Raw genomic sequence first — 21,591 nt, 5'->3', positions numbered from 1 at the left:
CTGGAATCTGTATGAAGGTAAAACTGCAAGCATTTTGAGCTAGGAGAGCCAGTTTTTACAAGGCCAGTAGGCTACTTTAAGTATGATGACTGGCCTCTACTGGAATTTGTGCAGGGTCTTTGCTTTGAACAGGAGAGATAAGAATAGAGGAGAGTCCAAATCTTTTGAACAGGAGAGATAAGAATAGAGGAGAGTCCAAATCTAAGGTATGACCAAAGCATTTCTTTTCAATCGATTTGAGGCTGAGCATTCTGAACATAACAGTGAAATATTCCAGTGAGAGGCCACAAATTGCAGCTTACTCGGGAACCCGTTAATGTGTGCACTAGGTACAGCTGTTAAATGTCAGCACTGAGTAATGCCTCTGTGAACTCCTCCAAGTTAAACCATTTCCAAATCAAGTTACCATTTGCTCCTTTTCAGTTTCCGATTATTCACTGAATGAATACTAATGACAGTCATCTACCACATCACAGTTTGTCTTGCTGAACTCTCTTTCCACACACAATCCCCGATGCACAAAAGGTTTCCTTGCAAGACTGGATTTAACCAGTCTTACATGCAAGGAAACTTTCCTGCCGATCAGTGGTGTAGTAAAGGGTGGGGGGAGGGACCTCCCCAGGCACTGTCTTGGTGGGGACGCCAACACCTCTCTGCACCCATGCCATGCTTTCGCTCTCCTTCTCTCGTTATTTCTTTAAATCCCCGCCAGCGCAAGCACCGGCCTGGCTCCCCTCTGAAATCACTTTCTGGTTTGCGGGGCCAGGAAGTGACATAACTGAAGCATAACTGAACTCCAAGGTACTTTGCTAGTCACACACTATATTATGTATCAATTCATTCAAGACTACTACAGCTTGGATCTCCAATGAAAACTTTGCTCTTGCCTCATCCTGCCTTTACTCCAGAGAAGATAAATCCATGACAAACTACGAAAAAAGGCAATCAAACAAGTATTGCACTAACCTTGTATAGTTGCTAGTGTGCTGTTGCTCATCAGAGCTGGGCTGAGTGCGCTGCCAAGAGTCCCTGGATTAAGACTGAATAAGGCACCTCTGTAATTTGAAAAGAGATATGTGTAAAAGAAAAATGTCATTCATAAGGGAGAAAAATGGATGTCAGAACAGATTTTCTCCTTTAAAATTATTCTCAAAGCCATTCCCAATACTTTGATAAAAATGAACAAAAGTGGCTTGCCACAGAAGAGCAGCATGAGGTAACCATATACAGTATATATATATATATATATTTTGTATGCAGTACAGCCAGCAACTCTATACAGTATCACAAATTCATGATTTAGAAAGTGATTGGGTAGAACAAGTGGATAAAATTCTAAATAAGACAGCTCTATTAGAACAAAGAAAGTCTGCTTGTAAAATTAAATTGCCAAGGTATAATGAAGTAAGAACAAAACTGTGGAACCGATGGTCTTGATGAAAAAGTTTATTAAAAGTTTTCACAAATAAAAGCGACGTAAGTAAATAATTAATCCATAAAACACACAGTATAAAATTATGGTATGGGCTCGACATGGTCCGTATTTCGGTAATGAGTAACCTTCTTCTGGGTCCGATCAGATTATACCAAAGTAATAAAATACGCTGAAGAGCATATGGAGAACTGTGAGTTAGGAATCCAAGTGCTGACGGAATGAAAGTCATATAGCAACAAAATGAAACCTATTTGCTAAAAGAATGTAGAAAATTGGAATGGAATTAGAGAAAATCTTTTAAGCCGCAAACAAGGTCTAAGTGGGGAAGACTAATCAATATATATATAAACAGCTAATGATTGCTTTTAAAAGCATACTATGCTTCTTTGATAGGAAAATCATTTAGAACTGTTGAAAACCTTACACTTATATTAACCCTCTAGTGATAACTTTATCTTACCTACAACACGTAAATTAGTGGAAGATTAGGTTTGGTACCTTTGGTAATCTTCTTTCTATATGTTCCTTACAGAATCAATACTAAAAGTGTTTCACCTCAGCCTGTGAACTGGGTCTTGCAGAAATCCACAACTTTTCTCTCCACTGCTCCTCCCACTTGGATGAGGAATACAGAGCCCCCTGCAGTGATGTCAAAAGTCACCAAATATCACTAAAACAAAGAACAGAAAAAGGGGGTTCGGGGTTTCTCCCCGCTACACAACAACATTCTGTTTTGTTCTGTAATATAAAAGAACAATTAATAAACAGGTAACAAGAAATATAGGCAAGAGCATACACTTCTCTCTCCATATCCACGGTTTCCGTATCTGCGGATTCGCTTATTCGCGATTTTTTGGCTGCTGACTCTGCCCCCCAAATTACATCATCGTTAAAGTTTTTTTTCCTTTTACTGTACCGATAAAGTTCATTGCTTACCATTAACTCTGAAAATCACTGCTTCCATGCTTTCTCCCACAAATTCGCTGCTTCCATGCTTTCTCCCACAAAATCGCTGCTTCCCTGCTTCCCAGTGTGCATTGAGAAAAATGCTGCTTCCCAGCATCCAGAGAGAGAAAGGCTTCTTCCCAGCATGCATGGAGAAAATACTAGGAATCGCTGCTTGCCTGCTATTTGCCCTAAATTCTCTTTGAATTGCTGGGACTCGTTGCTTGCCTGCTATTTGCCCTAAATTCTCTTTGAATCGCTGGGAATTGCTGCTTGCCTGCTCCAAGCCCTGAAATCGCTGCTTGCCTGCTCCAGTAGAAAAGTTATTCGCGGTTTCAATAATAAAAACGACAGCATTTTCTAAAAAACGCGAACATATAAAAAGTTATTTGCGGTTTTTCCACATTCGCGCCTATGGTCCGCCTGCATTCCCCGCAAATTTGGAGGAAGAAGTGTAGTAAGAACATGGAACAACCTGCCATGTGCAACAAGCACAAATTGGAAACCAGCCTTCAATAAAGATATGGATTTGTCCATACAGAAGGATTCCCCACAGGGCATGTCTGCTGGCTGGAAGATACTGAAGCCTGAAAGGAGAAACATCAGAGACAGAAATAGGCAGGCGATATTGAAAAACAGAGTAGACAAAGGGCGGGCCATATTGATTCCTTAAGGGACTTACAGAAAGAAGATTACCAAAGGTAAGAACCTAATCTTCCATTCTGCTACGTCCCATCCGGAAACAATACTAAAAGTGATGTACCAAAGCAATGAAAATGTCTATGGAGGGACAGAAGAGCCTGCCCCCAACACTGAGGCCCCAAAGACAGCATCGGATCGAGTCTCTACATCCACTCTGTAAAATCTGGTGAAAGTATGAAGAGATGATCAAATGGCTGCTTTACAAATCTCAGCTGGATTAATTGCTTGAGACTACACCCATGAAATGGCGACACATCTTGTTGAATGAGCTTTGAGAGATACTGGCAATTGCCTGCCACAAGCAATGTAAGTCGACAAAATTGACATGTGAATCCACCTGGCAATAGAGGCCTTAGACCAGGGGTGACCTAAAGGTCAATCGTAATCGACCAGTAGATCGCAAGGGCAATGCGAGTTGATTGCAGAGCCCATACCGGGCTCCACAATAGACTCCACGTTGCCTTTGCGTTCTCCCTGCTTCCCCAACGCCACAAAGCCAGGTGCGTGCAGCCACTGCAGAGGTCTACAAGCCTTCTCCCCGACCCCCACGTCAATTCTGATGTCAGAGAGGAAGTTCTGGGCCAGCCAATCACTGCCTGGCTGGCCCGGAACTTCCCCTCCAACATCAGAATTGACGTCGGGGGTGGGGGAGACTTGTGGGCCCGGCGCTTCACGGATGGTGCAAAGAGATGAACTTCGGATTCCTGGACCATGGAAAGGCACTTCAAGGACTACAGGGACCAGACTGGCTCCACCTGACCAGAAGAGGAAAGAACGTCTTTGGACGACAACTAGCTCGCCTGCTCCAAAGGGCTTTAAACTAGGTTAGTTGGGGGAAGGTACCCTCTCTCATACTGATGTGGTAAGTAATCATCCTGGCAGGGTAAGTTGCCACTCCATTTCTGAGTCAGAGGTAAGTACACACACTGCAGACAGTACTGTAGGAGACACACTAACTCAAATGGGAAAATCTCCACGGAGACTGGGAGAACATAAGGTATGGAGGGCTATGTACACTAATGCCCACAGTTTGGGCAATAAAATTCTGGAATTAGAGATGGAAGTGAGGAATGCAGACCTAGATGTAGTGGCAATATCTGAAACCTGGTTCACAGATTCCCATGGGTGGGATATGGCTATACCAGGATATAACTTGCTCCGTTGAGACAGAGAGGGCAAAACAGGAGGAGGGGTAGCACTATACATCAAAGAGGACATCAAAGTTACCAGAATCGCAGGTGTCAAGTATACCGGGGAATTCCTCTGGGTGAACCTGGCCAGGGGAAATGACAAATGCCTGTATCTTGGTGTTGTATACAGACCTCAAAGACAACAGGATGACATGGACATAGAATTAATCGAAGACATCAAGACCATCACACTGCATGGAGAAACGGTACTGTTGGGAGACTTCATTATGCCTGATGCAGACTGGAACAAACTTTCCGCTATGACCAGCAGCAGCAGAAGGCTACTAACCTCCATACGGGGAGCGCTACTCAAACAGATGGTAATGGAGCCCACTAGGGATCAAGCGATACTGGATCTGATACTCACCAACGGAGATAGTGTCACAGAGGTTTCGGTGGGCGAAGCGTTGGCTTCCAGTGACCACAACATGGTGTGGTTTCACCTCAGGAAAGGTTTCACTAGATCAAACACATCCACAAAGGTCCTTAGCTTTAAGGGTACTAACTTCAAGAGCATGGGAAATTTCATCTATGAGGCGCTGCAAAACCAGGACACAACAGATAGTGTGGAGGTACTGTGGTCTACTCTAAAATCTACCTCTAAAAGCAACCTACCTCTACATAAAAACAGTGAGCAAACAGCGGAGAAATAATAAAACTCAATGGTTCTCCGTGGAGATCTCGGAACTCGTGAAACAGAAGAAGAGAGCATTTGTATCCTACAAGCAATCAGAAAGACTAAAAGCTAAAGAAAACTATCTGACGAAATCTAGAATTGTTAAAACAGCAGTCAGAGATGCCAAACTTCGGATGGAAGAGAATCTAGCAAAGAATATTAAAAAAGGGGATAAATCCTTTTTCAGGTATGTTAGTGACAGAAAAAGGAACACAGATGGGATAGTGCGCCTTAGGAAACCCGATGGTAATTATGTAGAATCGGACTCCGATAAAGTCGAACTACTCATTGAATACTTCTGCTCAGTCTTTTTTTTTTTTTTAATTTCTTTATTGATATTTTGAACTTGACAATGTATACATTTGAAAAATCGAAAAAAAAACCCAACTATATGAAAATACACTATTAACATCAGAAATATTACAATAAAAATTTTAAATCCCTTCTTAACCTATAACAGTAATGATATTATATTATACTCATCAATATTACAGAATATTATGAAATTTATACCTCTAAATAAATAATACACCCCCCCACCCACCCTGGATGTGCAAAGGAATCTAACATAAAGAAAAAGGAATCACTTTAATTATAATGTGACAAAATTAGTTAATGGACCCCAAATCCCCTTAAAGGATTTAACAAACCCTAAACGCTCTGCCATAATCTTTTCATATTTATATGTTGCACATACAGTTGCCCACCAAAAACTAAAATTAATCCTATCATGATTTTTCCAATTAGATGTGATCATTTGAACCCCTATTCCTGATAAGATCATGAAAAGGCGACTATTATTTCTATCCAAAATGGGTTTATCATGCAGAATCGTTCCAAAAATTATTGCTTCATATGTCAAAGGAATAGAGGATTGAAGAATATTATTAATTTGCCCCCAAATCGACTTCCAAAAGCCAAGTATCAATGGACAAAAAAATAAAAGATGATCCAAAGTCCCAATATCAATATGACAATGCCAACATCTATTAGATTTAGAATTATCTACTTTATTCAACCTAACTGGAATCCAAAAAATTATATGTAATAAAAACAACCATGTTTGTCTCATAGATGCTGACATTGTACATCTTAATCTCCAAGTCCAGATTCGTGGCCAACGAGAAACAGAAATAGGCTGTTTTAACTCGATACTCCAAATATCTCTAAGACTATTTTTTGGTTTTTTATTTAAAAATCCAGAAATCAATTTATACCACTGGGCAGCCTGATGTCCTATTAAATCTGTTTAGTAGCAAAGGATTTGCAAGCTAAAATAAGTTTTCAAATTTTTCCATTCAGGGAACCCCATCTGAATAGCCTGCTTCAACTGCAAGCACCTATATTGTTGAGTGTTTGAAATACCAAATGAATGCTGCAGTTGTGAAAACTCAAGCAGATTACCATTAGAAATAAGATCATCTAATGTCCTAATATTTGCCTGCATCCAATTCTTCCAAGCGATTCCAGCACCGCCTATTTGAATCTTGGAGTTTAACCATAAGGACTGTAAAGTAGATTTCATTATTGGTACCTCTGTTAATTTATCAATAAATTTAATAGTTTTCTAAGTATCCAATAAAATTATATTGTCCTTAGCATATTTATGAAATCTGATACTTAATACATGTGGAAGTCTCATAGGGGACACCAAATTCCGTTCCAAATATAACCAATCTGGTTGATGATCAATAAGCTCAGGGAGGATCCAATACATACCTTGACGCAATATATAGGCTTGATGGTACTTATAAAAGTTTGGAAAATTTACCCCACCCTCCACAATTGATTTTTGCAACGATACTAAAGCAATTCTTGTTTTTTCCCAAGCCAAACAAATTTTGTACACAGCTGCAGACAAACGAGAACTCAGAAGACCCGTTCCGGAATTTTGAGTTTACCACCGGCAGCGTCTACCAAGAACTATTAAGGCTCAAAGTGAACAAAGCCATGGGACCGAATAAACTACATCCCAGAGTGCTTAGGGAGTTGAGAGATGTCCTTGCGGAACCGTTAGCTACACTCTTCAATCTTTTCCTGAGTACAGTTCCATTGGACTGGAAAATAGCTAACGTCATTCCGCTGCACAAAAAGGAATGCAGGACGGAGGCTGCAAATTACAGACTGGTAAGTCTCACATTGATAGTGTGTAAACTTATGGAAACATTGATTAAACACAAATTAGATATGATCCTGAACGATGAGAGACTAAGGGATTCCCCACCAACATGGATTTACAAAGGGAAGGTCCTGCCAATCCAATCTAATCAGTTTCTTTGACTGGGTAATGAAAAAGCTAGATATGGGAGAGTCCCTGGATGTCGTGTACTTGGATTTTAATAAGGCTTTTGATAGTGTCCCTCACCGTAGGTTATTGAACAAGATGAATTCGTTGGGATTAGGGGAAAACATTGACGGCATGGGTTAAAGACTGGCTCAGTGGCAGACTTCAAAGGGTGGTGGTAAATGGCACTCCCTCCGAAACGTCGGAAGTGATCAGTGGAGTACCACAGGTCTCGGTCTTGGGTCCTATCCTATTTAATATCTTTGTACAGGGTAAAATTGTATTATTTGCCGATGATGCTAAACTGTGCAACATAGTGGGCAAAAGCACAGTTCCCGACAGTATGACGCAGGACCTACTCTTACTGGAACAATGGTCCGCAACTTGGCAACTGAGTTTTAATGCCAAAAAATGTAAGGTTATGCACCTTGGCAGCAGAAATCCATGCACTTACACTCTGAATGGTGAGACCTTAGCAAGAACTGCTGCAGAACGGGACCTAGGAGTAATCATTATATGCTTGGCAATCTGGAAGAGAGGGTGGCAATCTGAAAGAGAAACTGAATTTTAAAGAACAAAGTTGGATATATAAATTAAATACTGTGGCTCTGCATGGTTTGAATGCAGAGTTAGACTGGTTCTCGCTCATTTAGGATGTCTGTGGGGAGGGACGAGTCTATGAGGTAAACACCAGGTACGCTCTCAGTGATGATTTGCATATGAAGATGACGTTGCGAGTCAGCTGAGATATGTGCCGGGGATTTAAACTGTAGAAAGAATGCTGTCGCCATCTTAATTTGGAAGAGTGGTCCGGTGAGATGGTGGTGTGACTATAGGTAGGTGTATAGTTACTAGAGTTAAGAATATATTGATTTGGGAAAAGGTTTTTAGTATTTTGTAGGGAAAAGCCTTTAAAAAGCAACCACTAAGTTAAGTAATTTAGTACATTAAAATTTAAGAATATAAGAAAATCTGATATACTTTTTAGACAATCAAGAACTGAGGAGTGGACACACAAAGTTTATGGCTGAGGTTCTTTAAGAGTGAGTTTGACTTGGGAGTTAGAAAGTATACATATATAATTGTATAGAAGGGATATAACTAGGGATTGATCCCACTGGAGAATTGTGCCTATATTGGTAGAAAATTAATTGGCTGAGAATCACCAAGTGGAATACTGTCTTGACTGTAAGGTCCAGAAGAGACGCATGTTTGAATGGCTCAAAAAGAGCTGCAAAGCACTTTTGGCACCACATTGAGGTTCCATGTTGGTAAAGGCTGACGCTGAGATGGCCGCAAATGAAACGCCTCCCCTGAAAAATCTGGTCACATCTGGATGAGCTGTAACCGAACTGGAACTGCTGTGTGCTCTGAAAAAGAAAACACCTGCCACCTGTACCTTGAGAGAAGCCACCGCTAGGCCTTTTTCTAGATTGCAAAAAGGCTAAGACTACCGGGATTGGAGCACTCAAATGCTCCACCTGGTCTCTGGCACACCACTGCTGCAAAGCCTTCCAAGCCTTGGCCATAAGACGCCATAGTAGAGAGCTTCTTAGACTTCAAAAGAGTGGTACTCGCTATGCTTCAAGTTTCAATATATTAGATACTTGATATACCGTCTATCTTAGAAATCTAAATGGTTTACAATAAAATTAGTAATATAAAAAATAAAAATAGCTTTGTTTAAAAATAAAGGGAGGATAGACAGACTAAATGAGACTGATACGAAACCAAGAGGAAAACAGGGAGTATCCTTGTTTAAGTAAGGCCTTGTGCTCAAGAGACTTGCTGTAAGGCCAAAGTGCTAGGGGTTCTTGATAGGAACAGGCCCACTTCATCGAGACATCCTCAGTACAGAAGTCTGTGTTTCTTGTCTCTCTGAAGACAGACAAGATCTGCATACCACAGACAGTGAGGCCAGTCCAGGGCCACTAAAATCACCAGGCCTGGATGAATCATGAACTTGCATATGATATGACCTAACATGGGCCAAGGCGGGAAGACGTAAAGGAGTTCCCGAGTTGGCCAGAGCTGAACCAACGCATCCAGTCCTAAGCTTCCTGGCTCTGTTCTTTGATTAAAGAAGCAATTGACTTTCGAGTTTATGGTTGAAGACATCAAATCCATCATCAATCTGCCCCAGCGACTTACAATGAAACAAAACACCCTCTCTGAGAGCGACCACTCTTCCGAGTCCAGGATTTGGTGACCGAGAAAGTCCACTTGCACATTTTCCATGCCAGCCACGTGTGCCATGGAAATAGCCAGAAGATGCACTTCCGCCCACCGGAACAGCATCTGAGCCTCCTGACTTATGGGAGCACTTCTTGTGCCTCCCTGTCGATTCACGTATGGTACTGCTGTGGCATTCTTGGAAAACACCCATACAGCTTTCCCTTCTAGGGTGTTCTGGAGATCTGAGCGCCAACCTTATATCAAGTAGATCTACATAATTTATCCACCATCCCTTCTGACAATGAGTCCACAAGCTTTGGAAGGACCCGGAGGAGGTGAGGCCCAAAGCTCCTGCCCCTTGCGTGCCATGGCATGCAGCACACAGATGCTCTTCTGCCGGTAAAAACTGTTGCAATCCATATGAGAACTGAACTCCATAGAGATGGAGGAGTTCATCCCTAATGATTTTAAATGAAATTGAGGGGTTGTGAGGCAAAAAAAGTAGTTTAAATAAAGATTGCTAAAAATCCAAGATGGTCGCTGCCACAAAATTTGCACCTAAAATGCCTCATGGAGACTATTTGGAACTTCAAAAATAGCAATTTTGGGGTTTTGGGAGTGGGTGACCTAACCTCTATCCTCAGAAAGTGATGAAAACCCTGTTTTCAGACCCCCGCCCCCGATTCTCCCATTGGAAGTAATGGGGCTATAGTCACAGTCTCCACAATGCCTACCTGTCAGTTCAATCTCTGCAGCTGAAATTAAGGGAAAGGAATTTCTGCCTCAAAGTTTCACAGAACAGTTCATCTTCAGGCTGCCAGTCGGATGGACCCAGACCAAAATCTCCGCTCCCTTGGAACCTCCACACATGACTGGGGGCAGGAAAATGCAGCCTGTGTGCCCTGATATCCTGAGGGCTCTTATTCAGTGTGCAAACAGCCTGTACTTAGACCTCTGACAGGGTCAGAAGGAAAGAAAAGAACGCTCCCAGGGGAATGGATCCAAAGGTGGCACACAGCAGGCTGGCTCCAGAAGTCCACCTGAAGCTTGCCCTGTGGAGCAGCAATCCAGCTCTGTGGAAACTGCATCCTTTCCCAGGTAGAGAACCCCTCCAAAGGGGTTTCCAGGCAATAAAGCCACCCAAGAAAAAGTCAAACTTTAGTGAAAAAATAAGAAAAGAATCAGAGTAGATTAGAAAGACTTCTACATGGTTCGCTTGCAGAAGTGAAAACTGCAGAGGGCTCTATATTCCTCAGCCATGTGGGAGGAGCAGTGGAGAGAAAAGTTGTAGATTTCTGCAAGACCCAGTTTGCAGGTTGAGGTGAAAAAGCACAGTTACTTACCGTAACAGGTGTTATCCAGGGACAGCAGGCAGATATTCTTTACGCATGGGTGACGTCACCGACGGAGCCCCGGTACAGACCTTTTTAACTAGAAAGTTCTAGTTGGCCGCACCGCGCATGCGCGAGTGCCTTCCCGCCCGACGGAGGAGTGCGTGGTCCCCAGTTAAGATAAGCCAGCTAAGAAGCCAACCCGGGGAGGAGGGTGGGACGTAAGAATATCTGCCTGCTGTCCCTGGATAACACCTGTTACGGTAAGTAACTGTGCTTTATCCCAGGACAAGCAGGCAGCATATTCTTTACACATGGGTGACCTCCAAGCTAACAGAGAGGGAGGAGGGATGGTTGGCCATTAGGAGAATAAATTTTGTAACACAGATTGGCCGAAGTGACCATCCCGTCTGGAGAAGGCATCCAGACAGTAGTGAGTAGTGAACGTGTGAACTGAGGACCAAGTGGCAGCCTTGCAGATTTCCTCGATGGGCGTGGAACGGAGGAAAGCCACAGAAACAGCCATAGCTCGGACCGTGTGGGCCATGACAGCACCTTCCAGTGAGAGACCGGCCCGAGCATAACAGAACGCAATACAGGCAGCAAGCCAGTTGGAAAGCGTCCGTTTAGAGACAGGACGACCCAGACGGTTAGGATCGAAGGTCAGAAAGAGCTGAGGGGACGAGCGGTGAGCCCTGGTACGATCAAGGTAGTATGCAAGGGCACACTTACAATCCAGCGTGTGCAACGCCTGTTCCCCAGGATGAGAATGGGGTTTACGGAAAAAGACAGGCAACACAATGGACTGGTTGAGGTGAAAAGCCGAGACCACCTTGGGAAGGAATTTAGGATGGGTACGCAGAACCACCTTATCATGGTGAAAAACAGTGAACGGTGGATCGGCGACCAGTGCATGCATCTCACTAACCCTCCTGGCAGAGGTGATGGCAATGAGGAAAAGCACCTTCCATGTTAGAAGTTTGAGCGAAGTTGTGGCAAGAGGCTCAAAAGGGGGTTTCATGAGGGCTGATAAAACCACATTCAGGTCCCAGACGACAGGAGGAGGCTTCAGAGGTGGTTTGACATTGAAGAGGCCTCTCATGAACCGGGAAACCAGTGGATGAGCCGTGAGAGGTTTTCCGAGGATAGGCTCATGAAACGCAGTGATGGCACTGAGGTGGACTCTGATTGAGGTAGACTTGAGGCCAGCCTCGGACAGAGAGAGCAAATAGTCCAGTACAGTTTCCACCGCTAATGAGGTTGGGATCGTGATGATGCAGGAGACACCAAGAGGAGAACCTGGTCCACTTCTGATGGTAACATTGGAGGGTGGCCGGTTTCCTGGAGGCATCCAAAATGTGACGGACAGGCTGAGATAGATTCTCTGGAGAGGTCAGCCCGAGAGAAACCAAGCTGTCAGGTGGAGCGAAGACAGATTGGGGTGCAGTAGAGATTGACGTTGCTGTGTAAGTAGAGTAGGAAACACAGGAAGAGGAATGGGCTCCCTGGAGCTGAGCTGAAGCAGGAGGGAGAACCAGTGTTGGCGAGGCCACCGAGGAGCGATGAGAATCATGGTGGCCCTGTCCCTGCGGAGTTTGGATAATGTCCGCAACATCAGAGGTAGTGGAGGAAAGGCATAGAGGAACCGATCCGTCCAGTCGAGCAGGAATGCATCTGGGGTCAGACGATGAGGAAAGAAGAGTCTGGAACAGAACTGGGGCAGCTGATGGTTGTGAGGCGCTGCAAAGAGGTCCACCTGCGGAGTGCCCCAGCGAGCAAAGATGGAGTGGAGTGTTGAAGGGTCCAGCGTCCACTCGTGAGGTTGAAGGATGCGGCTGAGATTGTCGGCCAGGGAGTTCTGTTCGCCCTGGATATAGACAGCCTTGAGGAAGAGATTGCGGGCCGTGGCCCAGGTCCAGATGCGCAGAGCCTCCTGACAAAGGAGGCGAGATCCGGTGCCGCCTTGCTTGTTTATGTAGTACATGGCGACTTGATTGTCTGTGCACAGGAGAAGAACCTGAGGGCAGAGAAGATGCTGGAAGGCCTTGAGGGCGTAGAACATGGCTCTGAGTTCCAGGAAATTGATGTGATGTTGACGCTCCTGTGGGGTCCAGAGTCCCTGGGTGCGTAGATCTCCTAGGTGAGCTCCCCACGCATAGGGGGAGGCATCCGTGGTGATGATCATGGAGTGAGGGGGTAGATGAAAGAGTAGACCCCTGGAAAGATTTGAGGAGTTCAACCACCATTGAAGAGATTGCTGAAGAGACGATGTCACAGAGATGGGATGAGAAAGAAGATCCGTGGTCTGTGACCATTGGTTGGCGAGAGTCCATTGAGGTGTTCTGAGGTGGAGACGTGCCAGAGGAAGTACATGTACTGTCGAGGCCATGTGACCCAGGAGGACCATCATCTGTCGGGCAGGAATGGAGTGATGCAGGAGCACCTGACGACAGAGGTGGAGCAGGGTCCGCTGACGATCGGAGGGGAGAAATGCCCTCATTAGTGTGGTGTCGAGAACTGCTCCAATGAACTGAAGTCGCTGTGTAGGAAGCAGATGCGACTTGGGGTAGTTGATCTCGAACCCCAGGAGATGGAGGAGAGAGATGGTGTGATGAGTGGCTTGTAGCACAAGCGTCGATGTAGGAGCTTTCACCAACCAATCGTCCAAGTAGGGGAACACCTGGAGGTTGTGAGACCTGAGGAAGGCCGCCACCACAATAAGGCACTTGGTGAACACCCTGGGCGATGAAGCGAGGCCAAAAGGTAGCACTTTGTACTGATAGTGACGGTGCTGTATCTGAAACCGTAGGTAGCGACGTGAAGGCGGACTGATTGGGATGTGAGTGTAGGCCTCTTTGAGGTACAGGGAACATAGCCAGTCGTGGTGAGATAGAAGAGGGTACAGCGTGGCAAGGAAGAGCATTCTGAACTTCTCCTTGACCAGACATTTGTTGAGGTCCCTGAGATCGAGGATGGGACGAAGGTCTCCTGTCTTTTTGGGAACCAGGAAGTAGCGGGAGTAGAGTCCCTGACCCCATTGGGCCGGAGGGACTTCTTCGATGGCATTGAGAAGAAGGAGGGATTGGACCTCCCTCAGGAGGAGGGGGTTTGGGAGGAGTGAGAAGCAGACTCTACGGGAGGATTGTCTGGTGGAAGAGTCTGGAAGTTGAGAGAGTAGCCGTGGCGGATGATGTTGAGGACCCATTGGTCTGATGTAATGACCTCCCAACGGCTGAGGAAGATTTGGAGACGGCCTCCGATTGGTTGAGGAAGAGGCAACGAGGGAGGGAGACTGGCTATGCCCTGGAGAGATGAGTCAAAAGGGCTGGGGGGTTTCGAAGTAGGGAGAGGCTTAGCAGGCTGAGTAGATTGAGAACGAGCCTGAGTGTGTTGATGATGCTGACGGGGCCGCCGAGGTTGTTGTGAAGGCGGATTGAGGGGTCTGGCAGAGAACCTGCGCTGATACGAGGACTGTGGTCTGTAAGGACGAGCAGGTGGAGCCTTTTTCTTAGGTTTAATAAGGGTGTCCCACCTGGTCTCATGGGCGGAGAGCTTCTGGGTGGTTGAATCTAAGGACTCCCCAAAAAGTTCATCCCCAAGACAGGGAGCGTTGGCTAGGCGGTCTTGGTGGTTGATGTCCAAATCAGATACCCTCAAACAGGCCAGGCGGCGCATGGCAACGGCCATGGCAGATGCACGGGAGGTCAGCTCAAAGGAGTCATAAATAGAGCGCACCATAAATTTTCGCCGTTGAAGGAGGCTGGAAATTTGTTGTTGGAAGAGCGGAATTTTGCGCTCTGGGATGTATTTTTGAAGGGCGGACAGTTGTTGCACCAGGTGTTTCATGTAAAATGAGAAATGAAATGTGCAACTGTTCGCCCTGTTGGCCAGCATAGCGTTTTGATAAAGGCGCTTGCCAAACTTGTCCATCGTTTTGCCTTCTCTGCCAGGAGGGGTGGAGGCATAAACACTGGAGCCCTGAGTTTTCTTCAAGGTAGACTCAACTAGGAGAGACTCATGGGGTAGCTGAGGTTTGTCAAAACCTGGGATCGGGATGACCCTGTAAAGGCTATCCAGCTTACGGGGGGCCCCGGGAACGGTGAGTGGGTTCTCCCAGTTCTTATAAAAAGTTTCCCGCAGTATGTCATGTACGGGTAACTTGAGAAACTCCTTGGGAGGCTGTTCAAAATCCAAGGCCTCCAAAAAGGCCTGGGATTTTTTGGAGTCAGACTCGAGAGGGATGGAGAGAGCCGCTGACATCTCCTTGAGGAATCTTGAGAAGGAGGATTGCTCCGGCTTAGAAGTGGTATCGGGCGCTGAGGGCTCCTCATCCGATGATGATGTGTCCTCCTCGGTACCGGGAGGGGAGTCTTCCCATAAGTCCGGGTCCCTGACATCAGTGTGTGCATGTCGAGATATCGGGGTGGAAGGCTCAGTATAGTGGGTCTTGGATAGAGACTTGCCAGAGCGCACCGAGACATTACCGGGAGAGGAAGATCGGTGCTGGTCTCGTTCCCGGGAAGAACGGTGCCGGTCTCGGTCCGGGGGGGACCGGTGCCCAGCCTGGTACCGAGGAGGATCGGCATCGGTGTGGGTATGACGCACGGGATGGGCACGAAGGTGCTCAGCCGAGAGGATCGGCATGGAAGAGCTAAGCGGTACCGATGGAGTGGATACCGGTTGGGCGGTGTAAGGCTCGGGCCGGTCTGGTACCGAATGGAGCGGTGCCAAGATGGTCGGTAACAGGTGCTGGAGTTGTTGCTGCAGCTGTTCCTGTAATTTATCTTGGAGGATGGTCGCGATGCGGTCATCCAGGGGTTGCACCGGAACCGCTTTCTTCTGCTTCGGTTCCTTAGGTGCCGCTCCACGCCCCGGCGAAGAGGAGGCCGATGATGAGGCACTCACCGAGATCGGGGCGGAGCGTTTCCGGGGTCGGCGTGAAGCCGGTAGGGCCGGTGTCGCCACTGTGGCTGGAGGGCGCTCCAGGGAAGTGGAAGGCTTCTTAGCCGGCTTACCTGGCGCCAGCGGCGCTGATGAAGGATCGGGCGTCGTCGAAGTGGTGGGTGCCGATTTTGGCGGTACCGTAGTCGACGCAATCGGCTCCATCACAGATGCGGTGCCGAAGAGGATGTTCTGCTGGATTTGTCGATTCTTCAGAGTACGTTTTTTAAGAGTGGCACAGCGGGTGCAGGAGTCCGCCCGATGCTCAGGACCCAAACACTGTAGGCACCAATTGTGTGGGTCAGTGAGGGAGATCGGGCGTGTACACCGCTGGCACTTCTTAAAACCCGGCTGCGGGGGCATGCATGGAAACACGGCCTCCGCAAAATCAAACCCGGAGGCCTGTATGGTGACAACAGGCCCCGCCGGGGCTGGAACGAAAACAAAGTAAAAAAATCAAATTTTTTTTTTTTTGAGAAAATAAAATAAGAGAAAAACCCGAAGGGCAAGGGAGAAAAATAGAGAGAAAAAACGCGAGCGGGAAGGCAAAAAGGTGGATTCAACGGTTGTTGAGAATACACGCGTCTTCTTCGCTCCGCGGAAACGAAGAAACTGGGGACCACGCACTCCTCCGTTGGGCGGGAAGGCACTCGCGCATGCGCGGTGCGGCCAACTAGAACTTTCTAGTTAAAAAGGTCCGTACCGGGGCTCCGTCGGTGACGTCACCCATGCGTAAAGAATATGCTGCCTGCTTGTCCTGGGATAAACGCCTTTTGTATTGATTTTGGAAGGGACATAACCGAATCTTTATCAAACATAAAATAACTAACATTAGATCAGGGGTGCCCAAAAGGTCGATCGCGATCGACCAGTAGATTGCGAAGACAATGCAAGTCGACTACGGAGCCAATCCCGAGCTCCGTGTTAGACTTGCGCGTTGCCTTCATTCTACCTGCTTCCCGATGACGAAGTGCCGGGCTGACCAGCCTTCCCCACCCGACGTCAATTCTGACGTCAGAGTGGAAGTTCCGAGCAAGCCAATCACTGCCTGGCTGGCCCAGAACTTTCTCTCCGACGTCAGAATTGACGTCGGGTGGGGAAAGCTGGTCAGCCCAGTGCTTCTGTGTTCTTTTTATGGCGTAGGGAAGCAGAGAGTGCTCAGAACTTGGCGGCTTATTCCCCAATGGTGGCGGAGGTGGCTTGGGGGAGGGCAGGGAGAAAGAAAGAGGGCAGAAGGGAGACACAAAGAAAGAAAGGAAACAGAAAGAAAGGGGGCATGGAGAGAGAAAGAAAGAAAGGGCATGGAGAGAGAAAGACAGACAGAAAGAAAGGGGGCAGGGAAACAGAAAGAAAGTCAGAAAGAAAGAAAGAAGGGGGCAGGGAGAAAGAAAAAAAGGTTGGGGGCAGGGAGAGAGGAAGAAAAAGTTGGGAGAGTGAATGAGGTCTGGAGGAGAGGAAGCGTACAGGAGGCTGAAAGAAGGGAAGAAATAGTGGATGCACAGTCAGAAGAAGAAAGTGCAACCAGAGACCCATGAAATCACCAGACAACAAAGGTAGGAAAAATGATTTTATTTTCAATTTAGTGATCAAAATGTGTCCGTTTGAGAATTTATATCTGCTGTCTATATTTTGCACTATGGACCCCTTTTACTAAACTGCGATAGTGGTTTTTAGCGCAGGGATCCTATGAGCGTTGAGAGCAACGCAGGGCATTCAGCACAGCTCCCTGTACTAAAAACTGCTATTGCAGTTTAGTAAAAAGGGAGGGGGTATATTTGTCTATTTTTGTATAGTTGTTACTGAGGTGACATTGCATAAAGTCATCTGCCTTGACCTCTTTGAAAAAACCCTGGAATATAAATGATAAATTACCATTTTCTCTGCGTACATTGTGCTTTGTGGTTTTTAGAATTTTATTGTTGGTAGATCATTTTGATTTGGTCATTTTAAAAGTAGCTCACAAGCCCAAAAGTGTGGACACCCCTGCATTAGATCATAGTTGGAGCCTCCATCAGTAGAGTATAAAGCACAGTTACTTACCGTAACAGGTGTTATCCAGGGACAGCAGGCATATATTCTCACATGTGGGTGACATCATCTACGGAGCCCCAGCGCGGACAGCTTTTCAAGCAAACTTGATTGAAGTTTCAAGTTTGCACACTGCACCACGCATGTGCTAGCCTTCCTGCCCACTAGAGGGCGCATCCCCACCTCGTGGTCCTCAGTTCCATATCAAGCAAAGAAGCCATCCCTGGGGAGGTGGGTGGGTTGTGAGAATATATGCCTGCTGTCCCTGGATAACACCTGTTACGGTAAGTAACTGTGCTTTATCCCAGGACAAATAGGCATGATATTCTCACATGTGGGTGACCTCCAAGCCAACCCAAAAAAGGGCAGGTGGGATGATGGCAACTTAAGAAAACAGGTTACGTAACACTGACTGGCCAAACCGGCCGTCGCTTCTGGACAAAGTATCCAGACAGTAGTGGGAGGTGAACGTATGAACCGAAGACCAAGTGGCAGCTTTACAAATGTCCTCCACAGGAGTAGACCGGAGGAAAGCAACAGAAGCTGCCATAGCCCGGACCTTATGCCCCGTGACTCGACCATGGAGCGTGAGACCAGCCTGAGCGTAGCAAAAAGAAATACAAGCAGCCAACCAGTTTGACAAGGTGCGCTTGGAAACAGGATGTCCCAACCGATTAGGATCAAAGGACAAAAACAATTGAGGAACCTTCCGATGAGACTTGGTACGTTGGAGATAAAAGGCCAACCCCCTCTTACAGTCAAGTGTGTGAAGCGCCGCCTCACCAGGATGAGAGTGGGGCTTCGGGAAGAACACCGGAAGAACAATGGACTGATTGAGGTGGAAATCAGACACAACCTTAGGTAAAAATTTAGGATGGGTGCGAAGAACCACCTTGTCATGATGAAACACAGTAAAAGGTGGATCCGCAACCAAAGCCTGCAGCTCGCTAATCCGACGAGCGGATGTGAGCGCAATCAAAAAGACCACTTTCCAAGTGAGAAACTTAAGATGAGATTTATCGAGAGGCTCAAAAGGAGGCCTCATCAGTTGAGCCAAGACCACATTAAGATCCCAAACTACAGGAGGAGGCTTCAGAGGAGGATGGACATTCACGAGACCCCTCATGAAACGAGTCACTAGAGGATGAAGAGAGAGAGATCGACCCTCGAGATGCCGATGGAACGCCGCAATGGCACTGAGATGCACCCGAATGGAAGTCGTCTTCAATCCAGACTTAGACAGATGCAACAAATATTCCAGCACTGAAGACACGGGAACTGAACTCGGGTCCAGCAGGTGCGAGGAACACCAGGATGAAAATCTGGTCCACTTCTGGGAATAACAAAGCCGAGTCGAGACCTTGCGCGAGGCTTCCAAAATCTCCCTCACCGACTGAGAGACAGGAACCGAAGTCAAGGGGAAAGGAACCAAGCGGTCAGATGTAAAGACTGAAGATTGGGATGTAACAGCGAACCCCGACTCTGAGACAGCAGAGAGGGAAAGACAGGCAGAAGCAGAGGTTCCCTGACACTGAGTTGAAGAAGCAGGGAGAACCAGTGCTGTCTGGGCCAACGAGGTGCAATGAGAATCATAGTGGCTCCGGTCGATTTGAGATGTACCAGCGTTCTCAATATCAGAGGAAAAGGAGGGAACGCATAAAGGAACCTCCCCCCCCAGTCGAGAAGGAAGGCATCGGCCTCGAGGCGGTCCCGGGAGTACATCCGAGAACAATAGAGGGGCAGTTTGCGAGTCTCCGGGGAGGCAAACAGATCCACCTGAGGAGTCCCCCAGCGGTCGAAGACCTCGTGTAAAACCCGGGAGTTCAGCGACCACTCGTGCGGCTGGAGAAGACGACTGAGTTTGTCTGCCAGACAGTTCCTCTCTCCCTGAATGTAAACCGCACGTAGGAATATGTTCTGGGAGACTGCCCATTCCCAAAGACGCAGGGCTTCCTGGCACAGAGACCAAGAGCCCGTCCCCCCTTGCTTGTTTACATAGTACATTGCCACCTGGTTGTCCGTCCGCACAAGCACTACTTGATCGTGCAGTAGGTGGCAGAAAGCTCGAGCAGCCAGAAAAATGGCACGAAGCTCCAACACATTGATGTGACAAAGACGGTCCTCGGCCGACCATAGACCCTGCGTTCGCAGACCGTCGAGATGTGCCCCCCACGCGTACTCCGAGGAGTCCGTGGTCAGGACCTTGCGACACGGAGGAACGAGAAACAGCAAACCCCCTGAAAGATTGGAAGAGTTGGTCCACCAACGGAGCGAGCGTCTCAAAGAAGGAGTCACTGTTATTGGACAAGAGACTGGGTCGAGATCCTGCCGCCATTGAGAGGCCAGAGTCCACTGAGGAAGCCTCAGATGCAAGCGGGCGAAGGGAGTGACGTGGACCGTCGATGCCATGTGGCCCAGAAGGATCATCATACTCTGCGCCGACACCACGGATCGCCCCGAAACCTGGCGACTGAACCGAAGCAAGGCCTCCCGCCGAGGAGGAGGGAGGAAGGCGCGGAGGCGAACCGTGTCCAGCACGGCTCCGATAAACGGGAGAGACTGAGCCGGGCACAACTGAGACTTGGGAAAGTTCACTTCGAACCCTAGACGTTGAAGTAAGATGATAGTCTGTTGGGTCGCTAAGATAACTCCCTCCCTGGTCGGGGCCTTGATCAGCCAATCGTCCAGGTAGGGAAAGACCTGTAGCCCCCGAGAGCGCAGGGCCGCCGCGACTACCACCATACACTTTGTGAACACCCGAGGGGACGACGCGAGACCAAAGGGAAGGACCCGATACTGAAGGTGCAAATCTCCCACTTGAACCGTAAGAAGCTGCGGAAAGCGGGATGCACCGGAACATGGGTATATGCTTCCTTCAAGTCCAGGGAGCACATCCAATCCCCTTCCTCCAACAGGGGGTACAAAACCGGAAGCGATAACATACGGAACTTCTCCCGGACCAGGAACTTGTTGAGCTTCTGGAGGTCCAAAATGGGGCGCAGATCACCGGTCTTTTTCGGGACCAAAAAGTAACGGGAGTAAAACCCCCGACCCCGCTGGTCGGGCGGGACAAGCTCCACTGCCCGCAGGCTCAACAAGGCCCTGGCCTCGACCAGGAGAAGGGCCAACTGGCTCCGATTAGACGGGCAAGCACTGGGTGGCATGTCTGGAGGCTGCGCCAAGAAGTTGAGCGAATAGCCCTCGGAGACGGTCCGGAGCACCCAAGTGTCGGATGTAATCTCGGTCCAAGCCCCGTAAAAGGACCTGAGTCGACCCCCGATGGGGAGGGGGTCCGGCGATACCGCGGAGGGGGCCCGCCCCCAACCGCAGATCCCATCAAAAAGACGGCGCAGGCTTGGACGCTCCCTGCGCTGGGGGTTTTGGCTGACCTCCCCTACCCTGTTGGGGGGGGCGTCGGGGCGGAGGTCTCGAGAAGGCCGGCGTAGACTTCTGCGGGTATCTTCTCGGGGGCTGCCGAAAAGATTTTTGCGGCGGGGCCTTAGGTTTAGGGCGGACCAGGGAGGCAAGAGAGCGCTCCTGCTCCGACAGACGTTTGGTCGCCGCCTCCAAGGAGTCGTCAAACAACTCAGACCCCACGCAGGGCAAGTTCGCCAAACGCTCCTGCAGGTTGGGGTCCATCTCGAGGGTACAGAGCCACGCCAGCCGGCGCATAGCCACCGCACAGGCCGATACCCTCGAGGCAAGTTCAAAGGCGTCGTACACAGCATGGAATAGGTACAAGCGTAGTTGAGATAGATTCGACATAAAGGTGGCGAACTTTTCCCTATGGGAATCAGGAATGACCTCCCGAAAACATGAGAGGTCCTTCACCATGGTACGCAAGTACGAAGAGTATGAAAATGCGTAATTCAAGACCCTCGTCG

General features: G+C 47.8%; 1 protein-coding gene across 2 annotated transcripts in view; it reads right to left on the bottom strand.

Moving 5' to 3' along the window:
• The window catches only part of POU2F1 (POU class 2 homeobox 1), a 488,200-nt gene that overhangs the window by 56,063 nt on the left and 410,546 nt on the right, over positions 1 to 21,591 (bottom strand). For both annotated transcript variants that reach the window (XM_033941614.1, XM_033941615.1), the window contains exon 15: positions 967 to 1,055. In XM_033941614.1, coding sequence (XP_033797505.1) covers positions 967 to 1,055 — 89 coding nt within the window. The remainder of the gene's footprint in view (positions 1 to 966; positions 1,056 to 21,591) is intronic.

Source organism: Geotrypetes seraphini, chromosome 4 (genome assembly GCF_902459505.1).
Source record: "Geotrypetes seraphini chromosome 4, aGeoSer1.1, whole genome shotgun sequence".
Lineage (NCBI taxonomy): Eukaryota > Metazoa > Chordata > Amphibia > Gymnophiona > Dermophiidae > Geotrypetes > Geotrypetes seraphini.
This window is presented reverse-complemented; position numbering and strand designations above follow the sequence as displayed.